The sequence below is a fragment of the Homarus americanus genome, unplaced genomic scaffold (assembly GCF_018991925.1).
Source record: "Homarus americanus isolate GMGI-L3 unplaced genomic scaffold, GMGI_Hamer_2.0 scaffold74, whole genome shotgun sequence".
NCBI lineage: Eukaryota > Metazoa > Arthropoda > Malacostraca > Decapoda > Nephropidae > Homarus > Homarus americanus.
The window spans coordinates 4,206,702-4,219,989 of NW_024716951.1; the positions used below are offsets into that span (position 1 = coordinate 4,206,702).

General features: G+C 38.6%; 1 protein-coding gene across 2 annotated transcripts in view; it reads left to right on the forward strand.

The window, feature by feature from the left end:
• The window catches only part of LOC121858667, a 31,292-nt gene extending 18,396 nt beyond the window's left edge, over positions 1-12,896 (forward strand). Inside the window, exons 12-17 of one of the 2 annotated variants that reach the window (XM_042355234.1) lie at positions 17-156; positions 3,559-3,666; positions 6,623-6,741; positions 8,207-8,483; positions 9,724-9,871; positions 10,787-12,896. In XM_042355234.1, coding sequence (XP_042211168.1) covers positions 17-156; positions 3,559-3,666; positions 6,623-6,741; positions 8,207-8,483; positions 9,724-9,871; positions 10,787-11,665 — 1,671 coding nt within the window. In that variant the 3' untranslated portion in view covers positions 11,666-12,896. The remainder of the gene's footprint in view (positions 1-16; positions 157-3,558; positions 3,667-6,622; positions 6,742-8,206; positions 8,484-9,723; positions 9,872-10,786) is intronic. The other variant, XM_042355235.1, reaches the window with a different exon arrangement.
• Positions 12,897-13,288: the final 392 nt, after the last annotated feature.

The following is a 13,288-nucleotide window of genomic DNA, read 5'->3' on the forward strand; positions in this document are numbered from 1 at the left end:
TACTTTTACTTCACAGGTATACTTTCCACTGAACATGGTAGAACCAGCTAAGGTTATTGGACCTTTTGAAGATGGTTATGCTCACTTCCATCGACTGTTGCTATGGCTTCTGTGCCACAGACGAGAATTCCTTGTTTATAATGAGGATGAGAGAAAGTGAGTTGGACATCCCTCTTTCCACTGCCTGTGTTATCTACCATTAATAGACAAGCATTAAAGAAGGAATGATACTACAGCTTAGCCTCGGGATTACTTCCATTAGTTATTAAAGCATTCTATATGGGTAATAAGTCATATGTTAAGGTAAATAAAGGACTAAGTGAAGCATTGAGATGAAACGAGCAGTGAGGAAGTGATTTATGATGTCTCCTTGCTTGTTAACTTGTAGATATTCATATTAAGAAGTGGTGAGAGAAATGAGAACAAGGATGGCTGGGGCACAGCTAGAATGTGATATATTTATGTGGGTGATGCAGTGCTCTTTGTTTTTATCCTCTTCACCACTGATCGGCTCGTTAGCCACTTGGGTGATCGGTCACTTCTCTGTTACATTTCTTTTTCTTTTATCTTCTTCACCAAATGATCGGCTCGTTAGCCGCTTGGGCAATCGGTCACGTCTCTGTTACTCACTATTGGCAAGTACTGGGCATGCACTATGAGGGCCACTACTGCCACCATTTATGAGGGCCACTACTGCCACCATTTATGAGGGCCTGAGCTGCCACCATTTATGAGGGCCTCTGTGTGCCAGTAACAATTCCTTGTACTCTCATACTTATTACCATTGGTAGCGTGACGAGAGGAGGCTCGTGGGTAGATGTAATGATAGTATCAAGCAATAGGGAAGAAATAACGGTAAATACTGTAGGTAAATAATAGACACAATTATACAAATACAAAATTTATTTAAACATGAATATGAAATTAGGAGAAAGAATTTATTTGTACCAACAGACGAAATCTAGTCCTAGGCCCTCAGTCTCAACATACTCACACCACTACTGGGTGGACATACTCAATAACACTTCCAACCCTACTGGGTGGACATACTCAATAACACACAACTCTTATAGTCACTTAGCACCATAAAGACCAGGGCAACTGCCACTACAACACTCAGTCGTCAGGGGTGATACTCAAGCAACAGCCATGGGGTCCAGCCACCATGGAGTACTTTCCGACGAACTCTGGAGATCCCAGTGGATTAATTCCACCACACAAATAGCCCTACTGAGTTAGACACTCATCCACCAATGATGGGGGCTGGTAGTGGGGTGTGGCTTGGTGATCCGGGGTCACCTCGCAGGCCGAGCGTTAGGGCCAGACGAGCCAGCTATGGGGGCTATAGGTAGTCTGAAGTGTCTGACGGCCGGGTCTCACGAAGGTAACTGATCCTACTGGACCTCGGACATCTCCCCAGACATAGTGGATACAACATCCACTCTACAGACACGGCCTAGGCTGCGTTAGGGACCTGTATGGATGAAGGGACGGGCACTCACTAACGGTGACAACAACATCACGTTTCAGGGGACGTTAAAGACGTAAATATGACTTCACTCAGAGCATATCAACTACGTTACTGTAACACTTGCACAATCAACTATTAATTGGGTCAAATCACTTAAAGAAGGGCGAATTACAACACAGCGTGGAATGGCATACCTGTATGGATGAAGGGACGGGCACTCACTAACGGTAGAAATGCCCGCGGGGCCCTCACTCAAAACAGACCAGGGAGCCCACCTACTTCTATTCCGATGAATTAATTTACTGTACACTCTGACGTTGAAACTGAGACTATGAACTCAGTTTCATTCCCTACTATTATCTTCACTAACAATGTTCTGACTCAGCTATCAAAAGCAAAATTAAATTGATTACAAAGGGTTGGATGGCAACAGGTCCCAACATACAGCGTCTAAACAAAGACGGCCTATCGATGACGTCATCAAGGAACAGAGAAAACGGAGGACGTTTCCACTGGGGGACTCAGAAGGTTTTGTGGACGTTTGAGCATAATATGAATCCTTAAGGTTTTCAGGTTAGCCGTTATCACGATCATGACAGCACCAGCTCCTGAATGTACCTGAACTTGCTCCTCCAGTGTTGGTCAAGTCTGGTCTTGAAAGAGCTCACACTCGGTGCCGTAACAACACTTTCTGGTAGATTGTTCCAAGAGTTCACAACTCTCACTCCGAAAAAGTTTGCCCTGACAGTTTTCTGGACCTGCGGCTTCTTCAATCTTGAACTGTGACCCCTTGTGGGGCGAGCGTCTGCCAGCTCCAAGTAGTGCCCCTTGAGATGCTTATACACCTCAATTAGGTCGCCCCTTGCCCATCTGTAGTATAAGCTAGGCAAGTTCAGGCGCTCCAGTCTCTCAGGGTAGTTGAGGTGCAGAAGTGCAGGCACCAGTCTGGTGGCCCTCCTTTGAACATTTTCAACCAACTGACAGTCCCTAGCATATTTCGGGGACCAGACGGGGTGACAGTACTCCAGATGGGGAAGCACTTCACTCTTGAAGATCTTGTTAAGAGTGAACAGAGTGCCAACGGTATGTGTTAGAGAGGGATAATAAAGGTACAGGGAATATACCATTGATGTAAGTCTCAGAGCCTTCATTCTTGGATTTTTGCTTGACAATTTTAGAGATTACAAATTTATTTATTACTTTTCAAATCAGCTGGAAGTGTATAGCCAAGTGGTTAAGTTTGGTTTCAGGCGAGGAGACACCTCACCTAGACCAGTAATCCACAAAGACTCTGGATTAGTCAGTTTTCTCAGGCAAGGCGACCAGGTCAATCAGGCACTGACCATTCTTTGCTTGCTGTAAATGCTCCAGTTAGCATGTACAGTCTCGTTCAAGATTCTTCGAACACTGCTGGAGACAGCTAGCAACTCAAGGTCGTTTGTTTACTATAGTATGTAGTATAATATAATACAAAACAACAAAGCCCAACCATTAATTAAGCAACGGGGAACTAAGTAACCAATCACCGATAACCTTTTACATTCATTCATAATTTCTACAACGTACTATAGTAAAAAACGGCCTTGAGTTGCCAGCAGTCTCCAGCAGTGTTCGAAGAACCTTGAACTAGACTGTACATTCATTACATCAGAAAATGTAATGATTATGTTGATGTTTTGTAAGTGTAATGAAGACTTCTCATGTTACAAAGAAATAGAAATAGAAATTGCCTAAAATATGATATATGAGACTGATGTGATAGTTATGTCCCCAGTAAATAAATAAATTCGTAAAATGTGTACATTATTTAGTTACTGGGGACTTATATTTATGTAATGAAATTGAAAACAAAATACAAATCATTTCGTAGTTGTTACACACATACTGGTACAACATTTGTTGGTAAATATGACCATGTTTTAAGATATCGCTGACTCTCCTCCACCCATGGACTTCAACCCTTCACAAATATACACTATTGACTGTGTGTGTGCGTGCATGCATGCATGCGTGCGTGCGTGCGTGCATGCACTCTGCTTACATAAAAGAAAATAATTAACACTTTTATATTTTCCTGTACATATCAGGTTCAAGTATGACACACCAGATTTCACAGCTCCAAAAGAAGTATTCATTGACATGTACAAGACTCCCTACAGCAGAAACCTAAGACTTTGGACCATGTATGCTGTTATGTAAGTGTCAGAAATCTTAATATAATGTACTGTAGGTCAAAGAATTAATTTTCAGTGAGATAGATACAGTAGTTGTTTAGGCTTTTTAAAGGTAAATTATGTTTCATCTCTGTTTTGATTCTTTAGCGATAACATAAATAGTGCTGAAGAAGAGGTCTTGTATTGTGGGGTTTCCAGTGTAACCCTACAAACCCATTGCAGGTTTTTTCCAAGTACAGTACAGTATAGTACTCCAGTTTCCTTTGCTACCAACCCTGGACTATGAAAATCGTAACAAAGAAGAGAATAACCGCCCAATTGGCTAATAAGCTGATAAATGGTGGAAATGATATATCATATATAAATAAATTCTCACAGGATAAAACAATTACTGTACTGTACACTACCATTATTCAACTGTACACTACCATTATTCAACTGTACACTACCATTATTCAAGCAATACAGAAACATTGTTTTGTAAAGCATATGAGACCAGCAATTATTTTTGTAGAACAATTAATGTGTCATATGATATTACACTGGTCCCTCGGTTGACGAGCACAGTCCGTTCCAGCAGGTTGCTCGTTAACCGAAACCATTGTTTCAATGGGTTTTGGGGTAATTGGTTCCAGCTCACCGAAAATTGCCCAAATTCAACAAAAAAGGTAGAAAAGTACACTTACTTTGAGGTGTGCATGTAGAAGGCTCCTGGATGATGATGATGATGATGGGAATTAGAATGGGGGTGGAGGAGAAGGGAGAAGAGAAGGCATTGGGGTGGAAGAGAAGTCATCCCATGGCGCCATTTCACCCAAAAATTTTAGTTCTCTTCGTGCAATTCAAGATTATTTTCTTTAAATGAACACTCCACTGCATTATATAGTGTCAATATGTAAAATAAATTTCAAAATGACCAATAATTTGCTTGCAAACACAGAAAAAAGCATTTAGTTGAAGAAAGTCTCAAGCAAGATGTTACCTCCACTGAAAAGACAGTGAGACTGGTGCCTGTTTGGTGTGTTGCCAGGCTGGATGGCGCGCATGAAACTAGTTTCCGTACCTTCAATTATGTTCAATAATTGGTAAAATGACTACAAAATTTAATATTAAACTTTTAAAATTCTTGAATAGTATAAATTTCTTGATATTTACTAAAATAGAAAGGAATTTAAGCCCTAAAACCGATTACTGTATTGGCGGACTAATACTACAGCTGGTGGACCTAGATTTTGCCAAGGCTTTCGACAGTGTACCCCACGAAAGGCTGAAAATCAAACTGGAAGGGTACGGAATTCGGGGAAATGTCCTAGCGTGGATAGAAGACTTTCTACATGACCGCAAGCAGTGTGTGGTGATTAATGACACGAAATCGTCATCTATACCTGTCACAAGTGGGGTACCACAGGGCAGTGTATTGGGCCCTCTGTTGTTTGTTTGTTTCATAAATGACATGCCTGACGTTGTACACTCCTTCATACAAATGTTTGCTTATGACGCCAAGTTATTTCGGGAAATTAAGAACCAAGTGGACTGTGAAGAACTACAGAAGGACCTCTGTGGGCTCCAGGATTGGTCGAAGAAATGGCTGCTGAGATTCAATGTCACGAAGTGTAAGAGGATGCACCTGGGGCGTACCAACGGTAAATAGGCGTATCATATGTCTCAACGGGATGAAGAAACTGCACTAGTTGAGACTGTGCGAGAAGGACCTAGGTGTGTATGTTGACAATGAGCTGAAGTTCTCGGGCCATTGCGAGAAGAAGGTAAATCAGGCAAATAAATTATTGGGTCTTATAAGAAGGTCGTTCAAATATCTAGACGGTCCGTCCCTCGTAACGATCTTCAGGAGTGAAGTGCTTCCCCATTTGGAGTACTGTCACCCCATCTGGTCCCCGAGATATGCTAGGGACTGTCAGTTGGTTGAAAATGTTCAAAGGAGGGCCACCAGACTGGTGCCTGCACTTCGGCACCTCAGCTACCCTGAGAGATTGGAGCGCCTGAACTTGCCTAGCTTTTACTACAGACGGGCAAGGGGAGACCTAGTTGAGGTGTATAAGCATCTCAGGGGGCACTACTCAGTTGAGTGTCCTTACTTGGAGCTGGCAGACGCTCGCCCCACAAGGGGTCACAGTTCAAGATTGAAGAAGCCGCAAATCCAGAAAACCGTGAGGGCAAACTTTTTCCGAGTGAGGGTTGTAAACTCTTGGAACAATCTACCAGAGAAAGTTGTGACGGCACCGAGTGTGAGCTCTTTCAAGACAAGACTTGACCAACACTGGAGCGGGTTCAGGTACATTCAGGAACCAGTGCATGCCCAGTATTTGCCAACAGTGCGTGACAGAGACGTGACCGATCGCCCGGTCGGCAAGCGAGCCGATCTTTTGGTGAAGAAGATAAATGAAAAGGAAAAGTAATCAGAGACGTGACCGATTGCCCAAGCGGCTGTCAGGCCGATCAGTGGCGAAGAGGATATAAGAAAATGCAAGCAAAACCATGTTGAGGTCGGCTCGTAAGAAACTCGTTAATCGAGGGATTGCTCGTTAACCGAAGTTAAGAATCTTATGGAAGGCAACTCGTTAACCGAAATCTCGTTAACCGAGGCACTCGTTAACCGAGGGATCACTGTACCTATGATGAGCAAGGCTGAAGTCAAGAGTTTGTGGTTCACTTTTTCTCATATAAGTGGAAGAAGTTTGTACTGTAATTGTATCATATTACAGGCAGGCATGGAGGATGTATACTGTATCAGAAAGAATGGATGCACAGCAAAAAAAAAAAAATTGTAATTGGTCTTTAGATGTGATTTTCAAAAGCAACTAGCAGCGCCATTCATAAAATAAAGATTTCTTAAAATGTTAATTATTCTTTATGATGACTCTCCATCTGTTACAAACAAAGTTATTTTCTAAATTATTATATACTGTACTGTATTGCAATATACATTATTTTTTTCTTGTGTTTTAAAATTTTGCAGGTATGAGGATGGCAAAGTTTATATACAAAGTGACCGGACTCTAGCAAAGAAACAACCCAAAATATCTTTTGAAGAAGCCTTCAATATTTTTTTGCAAGGAAGAGCAAGGGGTGGGCAAGGTATGATGACATTGCCTTCTTTAGCTGCAATATTTTATTGTAGTTCTTGTTATCACTCCCACACTCATCTCTTATCATCAGTGGTAGATCCAGCCCCTCACCCCATTGTATTACATACCACATTAATTAAAACCCGTACACTGACTATTATCTAAAACAATTACTAATCACAACCTTAAATACCTGGTTTGTATGTCAGGTATCATTTATTGAGAACCACCTCCTCCCCTATACAATTATCTCACATCTGTCACAGCATTTACAGTCACATTTCTCAGAGGTGTTCAGGATATTTTCTGATCACTTTGATGTGTTTATTTCATGATACATCACTTACATACTTGTTTTCTATAATATTTTTAACTTTTTTTCCAGTAGTACAATATTTTATTTTTTTGTGGTTGGGTATTTACCAAATAGACGAAGAGTGTGGCATTCAATTCTTGGCGATAGAGGAGTGGGATCCTTTCTTGTATAATATACCAGCAATAAGTGGAGTGCATTGAACCCCTGCTCGTGTACCTAAAGGGTTCAAAAAATTGCTAAACTGCAAATCATTTGAGTAATGGGATAATAGGTGTTAGGGTTCTGGAACTACTTTAATTTTAATTCATTACATATTATAACCATTGCAAAACATTATTTGTAAAGTAAACTAAAACAAATTAAAAGATGAATAAAGGATTTCTAGTTGACAGATTAAGCATTTATTACTGTCTTTCCATGATGGTAAATACATAGCATGGTGAACCACAACCACACAGCCCACTACTTCCTGCACTTCTTCCTGTAAAATATTACTGTACATACATACATACATACATACATACATACATACATGTGTAAAAGACTAAGTAAAGACAGTTTTAATGCATGTACAATGTATTTTGTCTCATTCTTGATTTTCATTTCCTGATGTTCTCTTGGTTTTCTGTTCCTATTTGATTCCCTCCAGAACACCTTGTGACAACCTCACTTTCCTCCAGTTTTCATTCACTTGTCTTTACTTAGTTTCAGGACTTTTTTCAATACTCTTTAAATCTTACTGAATTCCTTCTTTCTTCCATCACCCTATTTCACTTCTATTCCCTTATATCCACACATCACAGCTAGTGAATCTTAGCCTTCTGCAGTTGGTAGGTTACTGCACCTTCTTTGCACTGTAGGATATTAGTCCATCATCAGTACGGGCACCTGGTGATATACTTCAGTATTGATGAGTGTGCAGGGATTAATGCACAAAGAGGGTCTCTGTCCTCCACTTTGGCTTAGAATTAAATCTGCTACCATCTGCTTGCAAGGTAAATGGTTAATATGATATTATAAACACACAGTATATAAGATATTGTGTGTTTTCATATCAAATAACTTATTAATTTTCCAAGTACTATTACGTAACATTTTGGATTATTGTAATACTTTATAGTACAGTGTTTCATTTTAGCATTGCTTGTCTTTTGTACAGAAAGTTGCAGCAACAAACAGACTGTTAAATACATGGGAGATTACTGGACTGTGTGTTGTGGTGAGGTTGATGGACTAGGATTGTTCTACAGCTCCAAAGTGGATGTAATAGAAAAGTGGGTAAAGAAATTTTACTGGCATAATCCGAAATGGTTGTTAGATAAAGGCAAAATCTCAAAATTTTACCGTGTAATGACTAAAATAGGAGAAAAAGTAATGTACAAAACCCACCTATACAAGACACCAGTTAACACCAAGGCTTGGAGGTTATACCAGTGGTGAGTAACAGTTTAGTTTTACTGATCAGTACCATTACCAGTACTTGGAGGTGCATCAGAGCTTATAAGGAGGATCCAGATATCATAATTGGCTACTTCGAGCTTAGGTAGAGAGGAAGTATCCCTATTATGCAATTTTTGTTTCATAAGAGACCATAAGTTCTCAATTGGATTTATGTCTGGTGAACTGCCAGGCCAGTCATTAAAAAAACCCACTTCACTGTCCTTAAGCTAATCAGTGACATATTTAGCAGTGTGGCAGGGGACCCTGTTAGATAGAATCTTCGACCATCAATACATTCCACTAGCCAGAAAATAAAATTTTAGCATTCCGAGAAATTCCAAGAAAATTCTCTCCATTCCACGCATTTGAATGAATTTCTGAGTGATTGCATCATGTGTCGAGTGTGTGGGTGGGTAGGCTCAGAGTGCTCATGAGCTATGATTGGCTACTACAGTACTGTCATATGACACGAATCTTGGAAAAAAATTATTTAAAATTTCAAAAGAAGATCTTGCCTATCATGAGGGGTCATTTGTTATTGATGTGGAGTGACGTGGCATGGACCACGTGGTCCCGCCAGGTCAGCATGCATCACAACAACATAGCAGCACTCGGCTATAATCATCAAAGGATAAGGTATGAAATTGATTTTCAGTACTGTATATATTTTTGTTAAATATAACCGACTTAATTATAAATTTATTTTATTAAAACAACATTCACCCATCCGTTGATAAGACATTAAAAATTAAGGCCAAACAGTGGAGTGAGGATCAAGGGATTGGCACACCACACCACTTTACTTTATCCTCTAAGGTTCTTAAAAACTTTTATTAAATCAACACTTGCCAATCTATAATACATGTGTATAGGTAAGGCAACAGAAGGTGTTCTAGGCTCTCTTAGACGAGAGGTCCTTAAGTGCAGACACCAGTCTGTTGGTCTTCTCTAAGACAATCTCACTCAACTGGCAATCTTTAATATAGGTTGGAGATCAAACAGGATGACAGTAGTCCAAGTAGGGGAACATCACATTGAAAACCTTCTGAGGGAAGAACCATCTATGTATGTGTATGATCTTCATACAAGCCCCACTTATTTACTTGACTGATTCACCTTCTCACCATGATTTGAGAACTTCAGTTCATTGTCAACATGAAACACATTGGTAGCGAATAATAATTATTTAGTAAAATCCTAAATAACTATTACAATTTATGCTTGTATTTATTTCAGGCATGAGATGTTTGGGTGGTGGGCAGACTACCAGTTTGGGGGGATTCCCAATATTATTGGTGGTGAATTGGAAGGAAGTGTGGTGACATCTTTGAGGTTATTCAACGCTGATGAACTACCAAAATTAACAAAAGCTTGGTGTCGCAAGGTAATTTATGGCTAGTTGCCCATAACTATGTAGCCATGAGTGTATGGGGGGGGGGGGCAAAATTATAAAATTCAAATACCCAGTACAGTATAAAGTTTAGTAGGAGGAAAACCTTATTATCTATAATAAATTCAGAGATTTATGTACAGTATACAACTGAACCTGCTGTTGTTGTAGATTTAGGCAGTACAGTACTAATGCCTAAATATTTAGGTTTCTTACCAACTTGTTGCGAAGCTGGTAGATTATACAAAGCATACAGTACAGTATCATCAAAATATATCAATTGACACCCTAGTAGGCCCACACAAAGGAAAGTTGCCTGTTGCAACCTGCTGGTCATTTGGACTGTTTAAGTAAATTTTGTATACACTTTGAATAATTCATACAATTGGCCAAAAGCTGCTTGAAATTTTCAGGTACTTTGCCCCCCCCCCCCAAAAAAAAAAATTACAAATTAGCCAGTAATTTAAATTAGCGGAGGCTGATTTACCGGTAATGAAGTTCTTATGTATATACATACAGCATGCCCTTCAAATTCGTGGGGGTTAGGTTCTCAAAATGGCCACGAATTGCCAAATCCGCAAATATCCTTTGCTGACCAGGGGGGTACATTTTTACTTGTGTACAAAGAAATGTCTATTTCTTTTATGTGTTTGCCCTGAGGACAATTATTTCTTTTACCTGTATTGTATATACAGTATGTGTGTGTGTGTAGACACATACACACAAAACACACAATTTTGAATTTGAAAATATTTAGGAGAATTTATTACAGTACTGTACTTCCTAAATTTTTTCTGATATTGAGTACAGTACCGTACTCAAGTGCAAATTAGAGAAAGTTGAAAAATATGACTGACTACCTTGAGTTTTGTTGATATCCTTATTTTTTTTTTTTTTTTTCATTTTCAGAAACCATGGGATCCTATTGTGTGTGAGAAGTATATGGCCTCTCTCCTGCGCTTTATGAAAATGTGTTGTAGTAAAGCTCCAAGACAAGTATTATCTTTTGGGTTGAGAAAAGAAGGTACTGTTCTGAGCATCAAGAAATTCCTGGACAATAAAGAAATAATAAATTATAGCTGTGACCAGATTTTACCAGATGACGTTCTTAAACATCTGTACCCACCTCCACCACCACCTAAACCAGGAAAGAAAAGAGGTAAAAAACCTATGGTGAAGCCACAGGTTGAGAAGCCAATTCCTAAGATCCGTAGACGCCCTAACAGACCAAAAAATATTCCATGGCGTGATTTTAAAAATAAAACTGAATTTAGCTCTCCAGACTTATCCCCATGTGATCCCTCAGTAGAAATAATATTTTCACAACGATCTCCACTCTCTTCTGATGAGGACTTTAAAAATAAACTGTATAGAACTCCTCTTAATAGCCATGTAAGTGAATTATTAAAAGAGATACACCCACCAACTAAAGTAAAGAAACCAGAAGTAAAAATAAGAAAACTTGTAAAACCAGAAATACTAAAGAAACTCGAAAAAGAGATCAATCCTGCAGACTTAATTTTACGTGAAGAGACTGAACTTCAGGGGTTGTTGAGGAAAGAGGTGTATGAGATGCTCATTAAAGTGAGAGAAGAGGAGAGAGCAGCAAGTAAGGTTCAGAAAGAGGTTTTGCCTCCTTCACAGTTACGTCCACCACCAATTAAGAAAACAAAGTACAAAAGACTATTGTTAAGTGGTGATAGTAGCAGTCCTGGCAGTTGCAAAAGTGGTGAATTTAATGACGATGATGACATTTATTGTAACCAGGAAGAGAATATGACAACATGATTAGAATGTTTGGCCCTCAGATCAGGCTCTTGACAGACAGACAGACAGCAGTAGACTAGTAGGACACGACCTCACTGAGAAAATAATGGTTAAAAGCTTTTAGTGGAAATAAAGAAAAGATGGAATTTAACAAAACACATGTAAGAGATGATAAGAAGAGAAAGTGGAATCTGACTTACCTCTGGGACTATTGTGAGGTCAGGAATATGGATAGAAGGCATGGCATATAGAATGATGTATAGATGATAGTGAGTCAACGTGAAGAAGGTACTCGAGGAATTAATACAAGATAAAGAAAGAAAAAGAAATTAGCGACATAGAAAAATGAAGTTCAGAATAAGAAATTTGGAGTATAATTAATGAGAAAGTGAATGCTAAGATATAAGAAAGAGTAAGCAGAAGGGAACACTGGTGTGAATAAGAAGTGTATATAATAGACAAGAAAGAAGAAGTAAGCAAAAGGTGAAGAACAATAAAACAAGGATCGGTAAGATGGAGATAAAGAAATATTAGGAATAGTAAAGCATTATATTTTTCACATCATGTCTTGGCAGATCGGTACTGTACTCTAAATGTTTTTTGCCTTTTTTTCCTTTTTGACTAGATTGTTATGAGGTAATGATTTTTTTTTATTTAAGGCAGTTTTTGGTGAACTTTACTTTTTTATAAACTGAAAAATAAACATCAGGATTACTAATTTGCCAAATGCAGATTTTTCTATTTCTTGAAATTTGAAACTTGTGAGATAAGGAAAATTTTATTTTTCAAAACCTTAAATGATTTGATTAGAAGTATGACCTTTGTGTGGTTGTGGCTACTCCAGACCTTTAGTTAAATCTGATTTTTCATTTTTAACGACAACTCTCTGGTAATTAAATCTGCTCTTACCGCACTTGTTAAATATTATAAGAATAAACCAGATTCTCTAAGTTAAACATACCCCTGTACAGTACTGTAATACATAATGGGACATTATTAAACAGTCTTTGGATACTATAGTGCTATATAAAGTTCTGTATATTGGGGCTACATTTACAAAATTAATCTGACCTGTGTGACTGAACATGTGATCATTTCTAAGAGAAGCATCACAGACATCATTCATTTACACCTACAGTGCTGTATACTGTACAGCAAATATCACAAAATATGTAAAAACAATCATGACTCACTGTGGTACAGTTCTACTAATTAAAGGTACATGTTTGCATTTATCATCTATGTAAGTACAGTACTAGTATTATTCCCCCTCCTACTGTTCTACTGCATCATGACTTTCATATACTATATATACAAAAGAAAGGTAAAGCAAACAATATTTTTCATTTAATCAATACCACACAAGTAGTTTTATTTAGTTATAAAGACTCGAGATGTAATCCAACATGGTGTTCAGTTACATATGATAATTAATATGTGAAAACTATGTATAGTACAGTACAGTATGTCTAATAATACTGTAAATGAGTGCAGTAAACATTCATATATCCCAAAGGAAAGATAATAAAACTACTGGACATATGTACTCCAAAACATTATACCAAATGAATTACCGGGTATATCTACCTACCAACCACATTCCCTTCCCTGGAAAAAAAAAGAGAAACAAGTCTAACTAAGTTA